The sequence below is a fragment of the Dasypus novemcinctus genome, chromosome 11 (genome assembly GCF_030445035.2).
Source record: "Dasypus novemcinctus isolate mDasNov1 chromosome 11, mDasNov1.1.hap2, whole genome shotgun sequence".
NCBI lineage: Eukaryota > Metazoa > Chordata > Mammalia > Cingulata > Dasypodidae > Dasypus > Dasypus novemcinctus.
Window position 1 is genome coordinate 18,453,030 of NC_080683.1, and position 12,245 is coordinate 18,465,274.

The following is a 12,245-nucleotide window of genomic DNA, read 5'->3' on the forward strand; positions in this document are numbered from 1 at the left end:
GCATCATTATGAAGTGACCATAAAGCTTTTTTAAAGTTAGTGGTTCTTGTGACTGACTAGTTGGGCACTTGGAACCTTCACTTGGCATGGGATCCTTGGGTGTGTACTAATACCTGTGCAGCCTCAAAACAAGATTACATAGTGGAGAAGCCTCGTAGCAACTGAGAGAGCTCATTTTGCCTGCTTTGAGAAACTCCATAAGAATTAGGTAGCTCTTTCAGATGCAGAATTCATATGAACTGACATCACATTTGTACAGGCTACTGAATTGCTATTAAACAGGTGCAAAGTCTGCGGCTGCGTTCTCATTTGTCACTCCTGCTCATGGTCCACATAGAGCAAGAAATCCATTAAAATGCAGGTGGTACAGTCAACTCAGGATTTCAAGGTTAATCTTGTTTGACTTTTCTAGGTCGCCGACAAATGTTCATGTTTATAAAGGGCCACAGGGCTTACCTGGTCCTAATTTGGCCACAGCATAGAGAAGGTCGTAGTTGAGGACTGGCGTGGCATCGCTGATGGGCTGCCAGCCAACGGGGGGAGACGCAGGGGGTGAGATGAGAAACTGTTTGGAGGGCTGCGGTGGAGCCAAATGCAGTTTGTCTCCGTCTGTCTCTGGAGTCTGGACCTTTCAAACAGAGCAGAAACGAAAACGCATCATTCTTGATGGTTTCCGGTATGCCATGTTGGTACACTAAGATGTAGAATCGCATTGCCCATTTATGCAAAATGAACCAACGGACCACGCTAAAATAATAATTACTACTTATCAAGCCCATGCCACCTGCTCAATTATCTTATTTAATCCTTAAAATAGTGGTTCTCACCTGTTGGCGAGCATCAGACTCATTTGGAGGGCTCGTCAAAACAGATCTCAGATGCGCTCCCAGACTTCCTGTCTGACTCAGTACTCTGCGGTGGGGCCTGAGAATTTGCATTTCTAACAAGTTCCCAGGTGCTGCTGCTGTTGCAGCTCCTGGGATCACACTTTGAGAACATGCCAAGTGGAGTTTTAATAGGTGAAGAAACTGAGGTTTGTCCCAGTACAGAAACAAGGAGCAGTGACAGGATTTGAACATGGGTCCAAGGCCAAAGTCTGTGTTCTTAATGTGGAAACAATGCCTACAGGCCAATAAGGGATGGGATGGATCTAGGTAGCTACTGATGAGGTGGAGAATACTGATGAAACATTATGGACACTGATTTTCTATTGCTATGGACTTCATGAGCATTGCCAAGAATTACCCATGCATTTTTTGAATAACCAGCATTTATTTTGGGATGCAACAAAATGCAGAATTTATTTCCATATATTTCTAATCCCTTCTTATAAATATGAAACATTGGGAAGGTTGTAAAGTCCACTAAAACTATCATATAATTTAAGTTTTAATGATGCTTCTGCCAGGAAGCTTAGGAATAGCTGTGATTAGGTTATTTTTACTGCAATTACTAGCTGTCACTTATTGGTGCACTTACCAAATGCCAGGCACCTTAACATATACTAATTATTATGCTGGTTAATCTTCATAACAACACAGAGGGATATATGTCATTATTGTTCCTATTTTACAGATGAAGAAATTGAGCCCCAATGATATGCTGTAACTTGCCCAGGTTAGACCCTGGGTTATCAGCCCTCAGAGCATCCTTTCTAAACCACGAAGCATGGTAAACATGATATGGGTCTAATCCACAATTAACTAATTATAGATTACAAACCAATGTGAAAATAGAAAGGCCTTCCTTTACTTAAGAAAGAAAAGCAAAAAATAATGTATTAATAGAACACAAGAATTAAATTTGGTAAAAATTATCGTACCTGTGCAAAGTAGAGTTTTAATTTTTTCCCTCTGAACTGGGTTTCATGAAGCTCTATCCTAGCTCGGGCTGCAGATTTAGGATTGCTGAAGTTTATTCGGACACGTCTGAAGCTCTTAAACAGCTGGAACGTCACACAGTCATCGTAAGTCCGGAAAAGTCCCTCAAATTTCTCCTGATGAAAACAAACACAGGGTAAAACCCATTGGTCACATATCTTGTATGCTGCCAAGTCTGACAAAAACACAAAAAAATTCCTCCATTAAGTTCTTTCTGAAGCAAGGCAGTATAAAATTAAGTAAATAACTAGGTTGTTCATAACATAAAATTAAAACAGAACTCTTATTGTATTTATTTTTCCCCTGTTGGCCTGTTGCCAGGTGCTAAACATGCCTGTGGATTCAGTCCAAGGATTAATAACCTGGGTCTAGAGTTCACTAGAAGGTCAGTTAATGGGGGTCATGGTGCAGGAAAGCCTGAAAATTTATGCAAAATATTAAGCAGGTCTACATACATGTTCTTTTCTGGGGAGAGGGAGCATAACTTTCATCAGGTTCTCAAAGCGGTCCATTCATTCCAAAATGTTAGAGCCATTGATTAAAGCGTGCAGTGGACATTATTAGTGATTGTCAACCTTGGGGAACTGTGGAAGCCCACAATATGAAGACCCCTTTAAGTCAGGTAGTGCTGGCAATGATTAGTCCTGGCCAATGAAATGTGTGCAGAAGGCTGGACAAAGCCCCTGAATCGTCTCCTAGTCTCTCTCTTCCTCTGCTGTGTTGGCTGAAGAGGCCATGTGTTCCAGGTGGTATAGCTGTAAGAAGGAGAGGTCCCCTCAGCCCGGGCCGGAGATGCTGGGAGGAACGGAACCACTTTCTATCTACCCTCACTCCATCCTTTGACTGACTTTGCCTTAGCAAGGGGGAAAAACCCTCTGTTGTATTTTGTTTTTGCCCTCTGTTGTATTAAACTACTAAGATTTGGGCTTTATTTTATTCCTGCAGCAGAACGAAGCCTATCCTAATTCAAAGTAATGATTAAAAGTTTTTATTCAAAACACCATTTCAATTCAACTCAACACATATTTATTAAATGCTTTGTACAATTCATAGTCTCCTAGTTTTTGGAAGATAAGGAAATGAGTGTCTTTGTTTCCTACCCTCAATAATCTAACACTCTTAACAAGAGAGACACTGACGCAAAAAAGTGAACACAGAGAAGAGTGTGGAAAGGCCTAAAAGGAAAATGAATCAAATATATATATCAATACCATCTGTCTGGTTCTCCTTAGCTCTAAAAAATCCTTATAAGTAACAAAAGCCAGTGCATATTAAACTTCCATGTGTTTCTAACAAAGAAATTGCCACTAAGAAAATAACTTCTATAGTGAATACTTGATTCTTTTATTTTGACAATGAAAAGTATTTTGTCATTAACAGTGTAAGTGGGAATAGAGATGTTGAAAGATTAATACTGTAAGAGTCACAGAATTTTTACTTGGAAAGGACTTAAGAGATGATTGGCTTAACCTGTTACTCCTCACTTCCAAATCCCTTTACAAATCAGGACCGTGAGGCCTAGGTAGTTGGTGGTTGAGCCATGGCCAGGCTAAAGCCCTTCTGAACCTGCCTACAGAGAAGCTTTCAGGCACATGAAGTACTAATTGCTAGCTAGAGAGAAAGAAATAATTGCTTTAATAAGAGCAAGAAGTGGATGGTAGTAACTTATGTGGGGCCAAGTTTGACCATATATATCTAAGAGAATCAACAATATGGTGTGGGGTTGTGAGTCTGTCCAGGAGAGTCAAGCTGTCAGGGAAGGCCTCCTGCCTCTTGGGCATTCAGATGAACTTGTCACAGATCCTCAGTTCCATGGCTTGGCTTCTAAGCCTTGGTGCCCGTGCCTACACATTCTAGGTGAGGCCCTCCAAAATCCTTCCCATTTTTGACTTCTGCATCTGCACATACTCTTTCCATTTCTACGGTATCAATCTAGTCCAGATTCCCAAAGAGTACACTCAAATCATGCTTTTTTTTAGTTTCATGATTTTTCTAGAGATTTAGTGGGTTCTTTCTCCCCTATCTAGTGACTCACTTCTTGCTTCTCTTTCCTTAGCAAGAGTGAAACAAGAATCTCTCCTTGTCTTTTGCAGGACAGCTTTCTTCTCATCTCTCAGACATTGGGATCAGCCAATTCCCAGCATATCCCTCAGATTTGGCTTAGGCTACTTAGGCCCACAAGCAAAAGGAGCTCTTATACCAGACATGGGGTGCAGCCCAGGGCTCTGGGGCCTGGCTACCATTCTAAGGAGGCTTATTAAGAAATTCTTTCCCAACAATACAGCATTGTCCAGAAAAGGATTCCTGGTGAATATTGAGTTCTGCTTCTGGACAATGAGAATACTAACTCTGAGCTGTCAAATCACAGCTGGTGGTTTGATTGATTTGAGTAATTTTCAAGAATGGGAGGACCTAAGAGATTAAAAGGTTTTGTTTCTGGGCAGGGTATTGGATTTTTTAGTACAAAGTCCTTGGGACTTCTTTGTGACTGGTGTGTTTTATCATTTCCATTTTGGGAGTTCTACCTTCCTACCCTCCTCTCCAAAGCACAGTGGTAGCAGTTAAGGCTGTACTTTGAGGAAGATGTGCTCTTTTCCTTGGAGTCTAACTCCTTGCTTCTCATTTTATGTTTCTTTTTGATGCTTCACATCTCAATATATCATAGCTGTTTAACCTCAAGATGGGGAGAATGGGAATCAAGGAGTCTTGAGTTTAAGCTTAGGAAAAGAGGTAACAATAAATGGCCTGTGTGCTGTTCTAAGGCCTTAGCAGACATCAGTGACTGATTTCGTGTTTTCTCCACTGAGTCTCAATGCAGGGCTCCAGACAGCTACTAGCTTCAAACTGAACTTGGCAAGTGACATAAACCTCTCTGATATCACTTGCTTGGGGCTTAGGCTGACAAGCAAAAGGAGCTCTTGCACCAACCACAGGGTGTAGCCCAGAGTTCAGGAGCCAGGGTTTTCTCTGGAGTATTTGGGCCCAAAGCGCTATAATAATAACAATGACAAACAGCTAACATTTACTTGACTTGTTCTCCCCACACAAGTCTTTTGGGAACTTGCAGTGGTGATGTGTGACAGCTGGTCAAGAATTAGGGATACACTGGTCCCTTTGTATTTTTATTTTTTCCTTTAGTGACATGACAAACATTTCATTTACTGGGACAGCAGTATACCAGACCAAATTGGTCAGAGGCAGAGCCAGCACCATGAACCCTCCAGATATATCCTTGGGCAAAACAATGACAGGAACAGTTAGCTGCAGGTGTCCTCCACCTGCTTTAGAACAAAACTGGTGGGTCAAGTTCCCACCAGTCATACAGTGATATATTCTATCCTCTGGCTGTCAGTGTCTTCCATTCTGGGAAGCCACAAACCCGATAAATTCCTAATTTCCTCAATTTTTAGCTCTCTTTGTAGCCATTGGTCTGAACAAAATTTTATAGCAGCAGCTTCAAACTTTGTGTTCTCAGGAACACTACATACTCTTAAAAATTACTGAGGACCCAAAGAGCTTTTATTAATATGGGCTATATTTATCAATGTTTATTGTACCAGAAATTAACACTGAAAAATTTTAGAAACATTTATAAATTTGCTTAAAAGTAACAATAATAGGGAAACGGACTTGGCTCAGTGGTTAGGGTGTCCGTCTACCACATGGGAGGTCCGCGGTTCAAACCCCAGGCCTCCTTGAACCATGTGGAGCTGGCCCATGCGTAGTGCTGATGCGCGCAAGGAGTGCCCTGCCACACAGGGGTGTCCCCCACATAGGGGAGCCCCACGCACAAGGAGTGTGCCCCATAAGGAGAGCCGCCCAGAGCAAAAGAAAATGCAGCCTGCCTAGGAATGGCGCTGCACACACGGAGAGCTGACGCAACAAGATGACACAACAAAAAGATACACAGATTGCCGTGCTGCTGACAGCAACAGAAGCGGACAAAGAAACAAGACGCGCAAATAGACACAGAGAACAGACAACCAGGGGGAGGAGGGGGAGAGAAATAAATAAATCTTTAAAAAAAAAGTAACAATAATAAAAATGATAAAAGAAAAAACTTAACCTTCTCTATGAAAACAACTTTTCCAAAACAAGAAATAATTTAGTGAGATGATCAGCACTGTTTTAACAATTTTTAAAGATCTTGTCAATGTCTTGTGTAATAAAAGCCACCTGGATTCTCATATGTATTTCTGCAGTCAATCTGTTGCATTATGTTGTTTTGGGTGAAGGGTATGAAGAAAAGCGGGCTTCACTCAAATATGAAGTTGAAAAAGGGAGGAGTGTTTTAATAGCCTTTCAAATAATTACAAGTATTCTTCCTTGATACTTCATTAAATCTCAAGTGGTAGTTTCTTAAAATTTATTGCAGTATTGAATCAGAAATCATAATCAACATTTTAAATTCAATTATATCAAAATCCATTAGTCTATTTTTCACTTTGAATAGATTTTCTGCTCATGTATGATTTCATATATTGGTCATTTGGAAAATAATAGTTCCTTGAGTTATGAAGTTTTCCAAATGTTGACAGATTTTATTACAAATACCAAATATCACATTAATATTATTACTTATCTTATCAAAAAGTCTCTAGATATTGGAAAGCTGTCAAATTCATATTGGTGGATAGAAGTTTTCCAAACTTTTAAGTTTTGCTTGAAAGCTCATTCTTTATCATTGGCACAAACATTGTCAGTTGTTTTCCTTGAAGTAGCAGGCTCACTTCATTCATTTTTTGAGAAAATGCCTGTCAGATACCTCAGTCTATAAATTTAAGCTTGTCGATCAGTGTACTTTCATGTAAAAATGGTATTTCATGAACAAAAGGGACTAGTTCAGGTTATAACAGCTTAGACCTTTTCCATGAGTCAACCAGTATTTTGGTGGGCCATAGAAGTACTTTACGTATACTTTCCATTTTATTACCCAGAATAGAAAAAAGTATGTGGTCAAGGGTAAAGAGTTCATAAAATTTATAATGTTTATTGCTTTACCAAGAACATTCTTAAGTAAAATTAGCATTTTATCTATTTGTTTTTCATCCTTTCCTGTCTTTTTTGTTTTGTTTTAACTGTGAGTGTGTAGTGATGAGGAATATATATAATTAGTAGTAATATATATAACAGCTTGATGCCACTACCTCGATTCATGCTAAAGCACCATCACTTTTACCCAAATTGCTTTTTTTTTTTAGATTTATTTTTTATTTATTTCTCTCCCCTCCCCAGTTGTCTGCTCTCTGTGCATTTGTTGTGTGTTCTTCTGTGACCACTTCTATCCTTATCAGCAGCACTGGGAATCTGTGTCTCTTTTTGTTGTGTCATCTTGTTGTGCCAGCTCTCCATGTATGTGGTACCATTCCTGGGCAGGCTGCACTTTCTTTCGTGCTGAGTGGCTCTCCTTATGGGTGCACTCCTTGTGCTTGGTGCTCCCCTACGTGGGGGCACCCCTACATGGCATGGCACTCCTTGCGCACATTAGCACTGCACATGGGCCTGCTCCACACGGGTCAAGGAGGCCCGGGGTTTGAACCGTGGACCCCCCATGTGGTAGGCGGGTGCCCTATCCATTGGGATGAGTCCACTTCCCCCAAATTTCTTTTGAACCATGGGTATACATATTAGCAGAGTTGAAAAAGGTAAATAATATCTTGGTATGATTACTAAAATAATTTTGATATCATGGGAAAGGGTCTTAGGAATCCCCAGGAGTCCCTGGCCACACTTTGAGAATTTCTGTACTATAGGACTTCAGAAAAAGTAAGGATTCAATCTACTTGGGACAGAGATAGGAGGTATAGGGAGGACCTGAAGGATGACATAATGAAGGCCAAATTCTTATGTCCTAGCAAACTCAAGTGGAGGCAGATTGTGCTCCAATTCCCCAGACATCAAATCCAGAGCACGAGGCTTAGAGCTCCTCTGATTCCCCCTTGCTGCTTCTAGACTGCTGTTCCACCTTTTGTCATTGATTAAAATCTCCTCTTTAAAGCTTCTGGTCTCCAGTCGAACTCTTTTTTTCCAATCACTATTCACTATTCTCTTTGGACCTCCAGGGCACGCCTTCATTTTTCTTAAGCAGCTCATCTCCTGACTCATGCTTGTCTCCTTGACTCAGTTTCCCTCCACCATCCTGGATGAGTGACTATCCACAATCTAGCTTCACTATCATATGGCTTCTGCTCCCATCATCTTTACTTCATCACACATCAGAACACCATTCACATGCCTTATGTTGGACCTTAGGGCATCTAACTCTGAAAAATTACTTAAACTTAGGAAATTCCCTTCTGGGCCCACAAATTTTTATACTTCTTTTTCTCACACTACCTTATACCTATCAAATTTATGCTTCAAAGTCATCAAGAGTATTAAACGCTCACCTCTCTCCATTCTTTCAGTTCATTCTAATGTGACTCTCCTGTTTTCTCTTACTTCCCTCCCAACCTCTCTTGGTCAGTCATTTCAATATCCTACTTGCCAACATTTTCAACAATTTCTTTCCTATGCATACTGTTTTTGAAATCAAATAATTATATGGTCTCAAATACGAAAACTTTGGGACTTATATTTTCTTTTCTAAAATAGTTTGAAAAAGTGAGGAGACAGGTATATATGTCTTGCTGCAAATGGCAACACTTGTTGCTTTACTTAGAGAAGCTCACTGTAGTTTTCCCTAAGTCTTTTTGCTTCATCTCTCTTATAATTGTTTACTTATTTGTTAAATTTTTAAAAAAGATGATTCAAAGTGGCTTTTAAGGGTATAAAAGACAGAGCAAAAGAAAATAATATAAAATAAAATAGCAGCTGACTAGAGAATAAAACAAGAAAACAAGGGTAGAAAGATAAAATGGAGCCAAGTATGAGGTCTATTCAGAAAGGCTCAAAAGCTTCTCATAGTCTTGACCATGTGCCATGGGTTGGCCAAGTTTTCCTCTAGTTTTTCTTGAAGCTAACATGATAAAGGAATTCTTAAGAGTTCTACAGTTCACAGGGTCTGTACGGTAAAAATAAGCCTGATATTAAAATTAAAACCAGGCAGAAAGATGTGTCCAGGGTCCTCATAAACACAAACCAAGCAGCAGATGACGCATTGCAGGCTCCAATGTAGGAAAGTAAAATTTTTAAACAAATAGCCTTTAGCAGCATCCTTGGCACTTAGGGAATGCTCAATATATTCTCGTTGATTAGTTGATGCAGAAACATAAGGTATATGGTGAAATAATAAAATAGTCCACATTTATCTTTACCCTCAATTTAACTCTAAAACAGGTATGCAAATAGAGTTGGAATTCTTATCCCTGAGTAACTTAAGAAGCAAATGAAAGTCAGAGAAGTCAATGACCTCTGCAAAGTCACACAACTAAATCATTAGCAAAAGCAGAACTAGCAAGCCTCAGTTACTTATACTACATAAAAACAACCGATATTAGGTGAATGAGTGACAACTCCCCAAAACAAGAACAAGAAAACACGCTTTCCTTCTAAATTCCAAAGCTGTCCTTGAAGACATGGCTGCCAGAGAAGTCCAACGGGCACCGTTATTTGCATTCCAAACCACTCTGTATGCCTTTATGTATTTTTCAATTTTCACAGTTATGATCCCTCTGGGGATAAATGATCTGAATAAGAAAATCAGCTCCTCTCAAAACCACAAGGCTCTCATCTTTCAGATAAAACCTCCTAGAAACTGCTGAAGAATAAAACAATTCATTTAGGCTTATCACCTCTCAATGATATTACTGACAAGTCATGAGCAAATCCCACGTTTAAGGATCACACTGGATTTTATAGGCCACTCAGGAGAGCCTCCTGTCAAAAAGACTGCTGCTGTAAATCTTCCTTTATGCAGACTCCTTATGTGAAAGGAATAACCAGAATCTCAAGTGGGTGTTTTAACATCTGGATTTTAACTTATCAGGCTCTCTTAGGCCAGGCAGACTTGGATTCAATCATGGTTTGATACATTTGTGGTCCTAATGTTACCAGAATGAAAAAAAAAAAAAACATTATGAAAAGGAGCCTCTCAACCCTGATTCACCACTAAAAAAAGTGGAAAGACTTCATGTCACATACTGCTTTGAGAAAAGATAACTGTCTGGTAGAGGCACAAGCATCTTTTACCCCTTCTCTCTAGAGCCCTTGTGAAGTATAAGGTCTAAACGTAGCCTCAAATCCTATACAGAGCTGCTTGGTCCTAACACATCAGGGATTCAGCACACACCTCTCAGCAGAACGCTTTTCACAGTCTATGTTCGCTTTTACTCTTTGCAGCTGCCCTAACGTTCCCTGTGGCTGGACAACATCATGATGCATGAGTACATTTTTAGTTTTCTTTAGTTAAGGAGATCTCCAATTCCCTGCTTCCTCTAAGCTGTTGTCTGTGCCTTTAGAAGTGTCTGTGTGTGTGTGTTGGGGGCCAACTCTTCCCAAATGAGAAAATATGCAGGAGCTATAAATTGCAATGATCTTGGAAAGGGGGAGGGGGTGAATCCAGATATTGTGGAGATGGAAGCTTTTAAACGATTGAAGCTTTTAAACAATTTTAAGGAAAATAATACAGTTAGGCAAAAAATAGGATTTTTTTTGAATGCAAAAAAATTCATGAGAAATGACTTTTACAAATTTTACAAAAATATAAGGCCATGTAAGCCATGTGAACACATTGCGAGGGCTCTGCTGGGACTTTGGTAGGGACAAGTGCAAATAAGAGGCCCTGAAACTGAAGCTTCACTAGCTGCCAGGTGAATATGTCTAAGAAAGTGCCATATACTCCATGCCATCACAAAACAGTTGGGAGTTTGGGATTTCAGAACAGCTAAGACAAGCAGTGTTTATATTACTCTTAGCTGGTGAGGCTCATTTTTCTAAAAGTTTTAATCATATAGAATGAGAGCTAAGAAACTGTAATCTGTTGGTTTCCAGCCTATGCATCATATAATAGATGGCAGAGCATGTTCTTGACTTGCTCTAACCCATTTTGTAGATACCCGAGATGGAGGACTGAGGGAAAGGAACAAGTTGAGGGGGTTTCTTGGGACCTATCCCAGTGACTGTCCAATAAGGGGTGGCCAGTGCCAGGGGAGAGGACCAAGCGAGGAACCGACAGGTGGCACTGTTTAGTGCCTTCAATCCTTGCTGGGACTCTGTCCAGTTACTGTCCATCCTCTGGGTGTGTGAGACCTTCCCATCTCCCGGAGCCAGGGCTTGATCTCATGGGCCTTCCTGCTCCACCAAGAGTGCCCAGGGCTATGAAGCCTGGCTACGCCATGTCAGATATCAGGTATAGAGGCCTGAATACCCCTGCACTGCCAGGACACATTCTCTGAATACCTAGGCAGGATGGGAGAGGAGCTCCCATCACGGACTGTGGATGGGGTGGACCAGGCAAATTTGAGACCTGACTGAGACACTGGTTATGAGCACAGCTCCCTGTTGCATGCTATAAAATTGAGCTTAGCTGCATGGTGATAAATACTTTTTTGTGCAAAGGAAGGCTCTGACAGCTTTTTCATAGCTGCCACATTTCCATTTACAGTATCAATGGCTGCCTTGGTTCAGGGCATTTCCTGAGGACTAATGACAGCTTCATCCTTCTGGAAGGCATCAACTCCTGTTTCTGATCATTAATCTGCAAGAGGATGTCATCAGCCCTTCTTAGGTATATGCTCTAATTGTGCATCTGTAACTGATGAAATGCACGACCTCCTCTACAGTTTACCCAATCTCGTAAGAGGACGAGAATTGCATTTTAATTCATTTAAACATTAATTAACCTATTAGGCATAGCTAAGGAGAGGCAGTATGGAGTCAGAGTACTAGTGGAGCCACACTACCTTGTTCATACACTAATAGTGGCCCCAGCTGGGCAAACTTGAGCAAGTTACTCACCTAGTTGATGCCTAAGTGTTCTTACCTGTAAAATGGGCACAATATTCTCTACTTCTACAGGTATTCTCCTCATTAAATGAATTAGTATATTTAAATCACTTTGTAAGAACACATAGTAAATGCTAAGAGGGTGTGAGTGTTATTATTACTAATTCCAGATTGGTATATAAACAATGATTTGTTTATATGTCTGTATTTGGCCTGTTACATTTAGCTGTACAAATCTCCCTCTGTCTAGATCTAAGTGTAACTATATCTATGTCTACATATACCTACTTTTATAATTGTACTCTAGCTAATCCTTAAAGGTTATAAAATGCCATTATAGGAATGTGCAGCATAATATCTCACATAAAATGAACTCTATACCAAATTGGTTTTACTGATGTTACCCGCTTAAAATGTAAACCATCAGATTACCTTCTGGGCTGCTAAGCTTTAAATGTGGAACAAAATATTAAACTAAAT

At 40.2% G+C, this 12,245-nt stretch overlaps 1 protein-coding gene across 4 annotated transcripts in view; it reads right to left on the bottom strand.

Moving 5' to 3' along the window:
* Positions 1-12,245, bottom strand: part of RCAN2 (regulator of calcineurin 2) — a 296,136-nt gene that overhangs the window by 21,501 nt on the left and 262,390 nt on the right. For all 4 annotated transcript variants that reach the window (XM_004454197.3, XM_058306825.2, XM_058306826.2 and 1 more), the window contains 2 exons: positions 1,823-1,996; positions 457-628 (listed from right to left, as the gene is read on the bottom strand). In XM_004454197.3, coding sequence (XP_004454254.2) covers positions 457-628; positions 1,823-1,996 — 346 coding nt within the window. The remainder of the gene's footprint in view (positions 1-456; positions 629-1,822; positions 1,997-12,245) is intronic.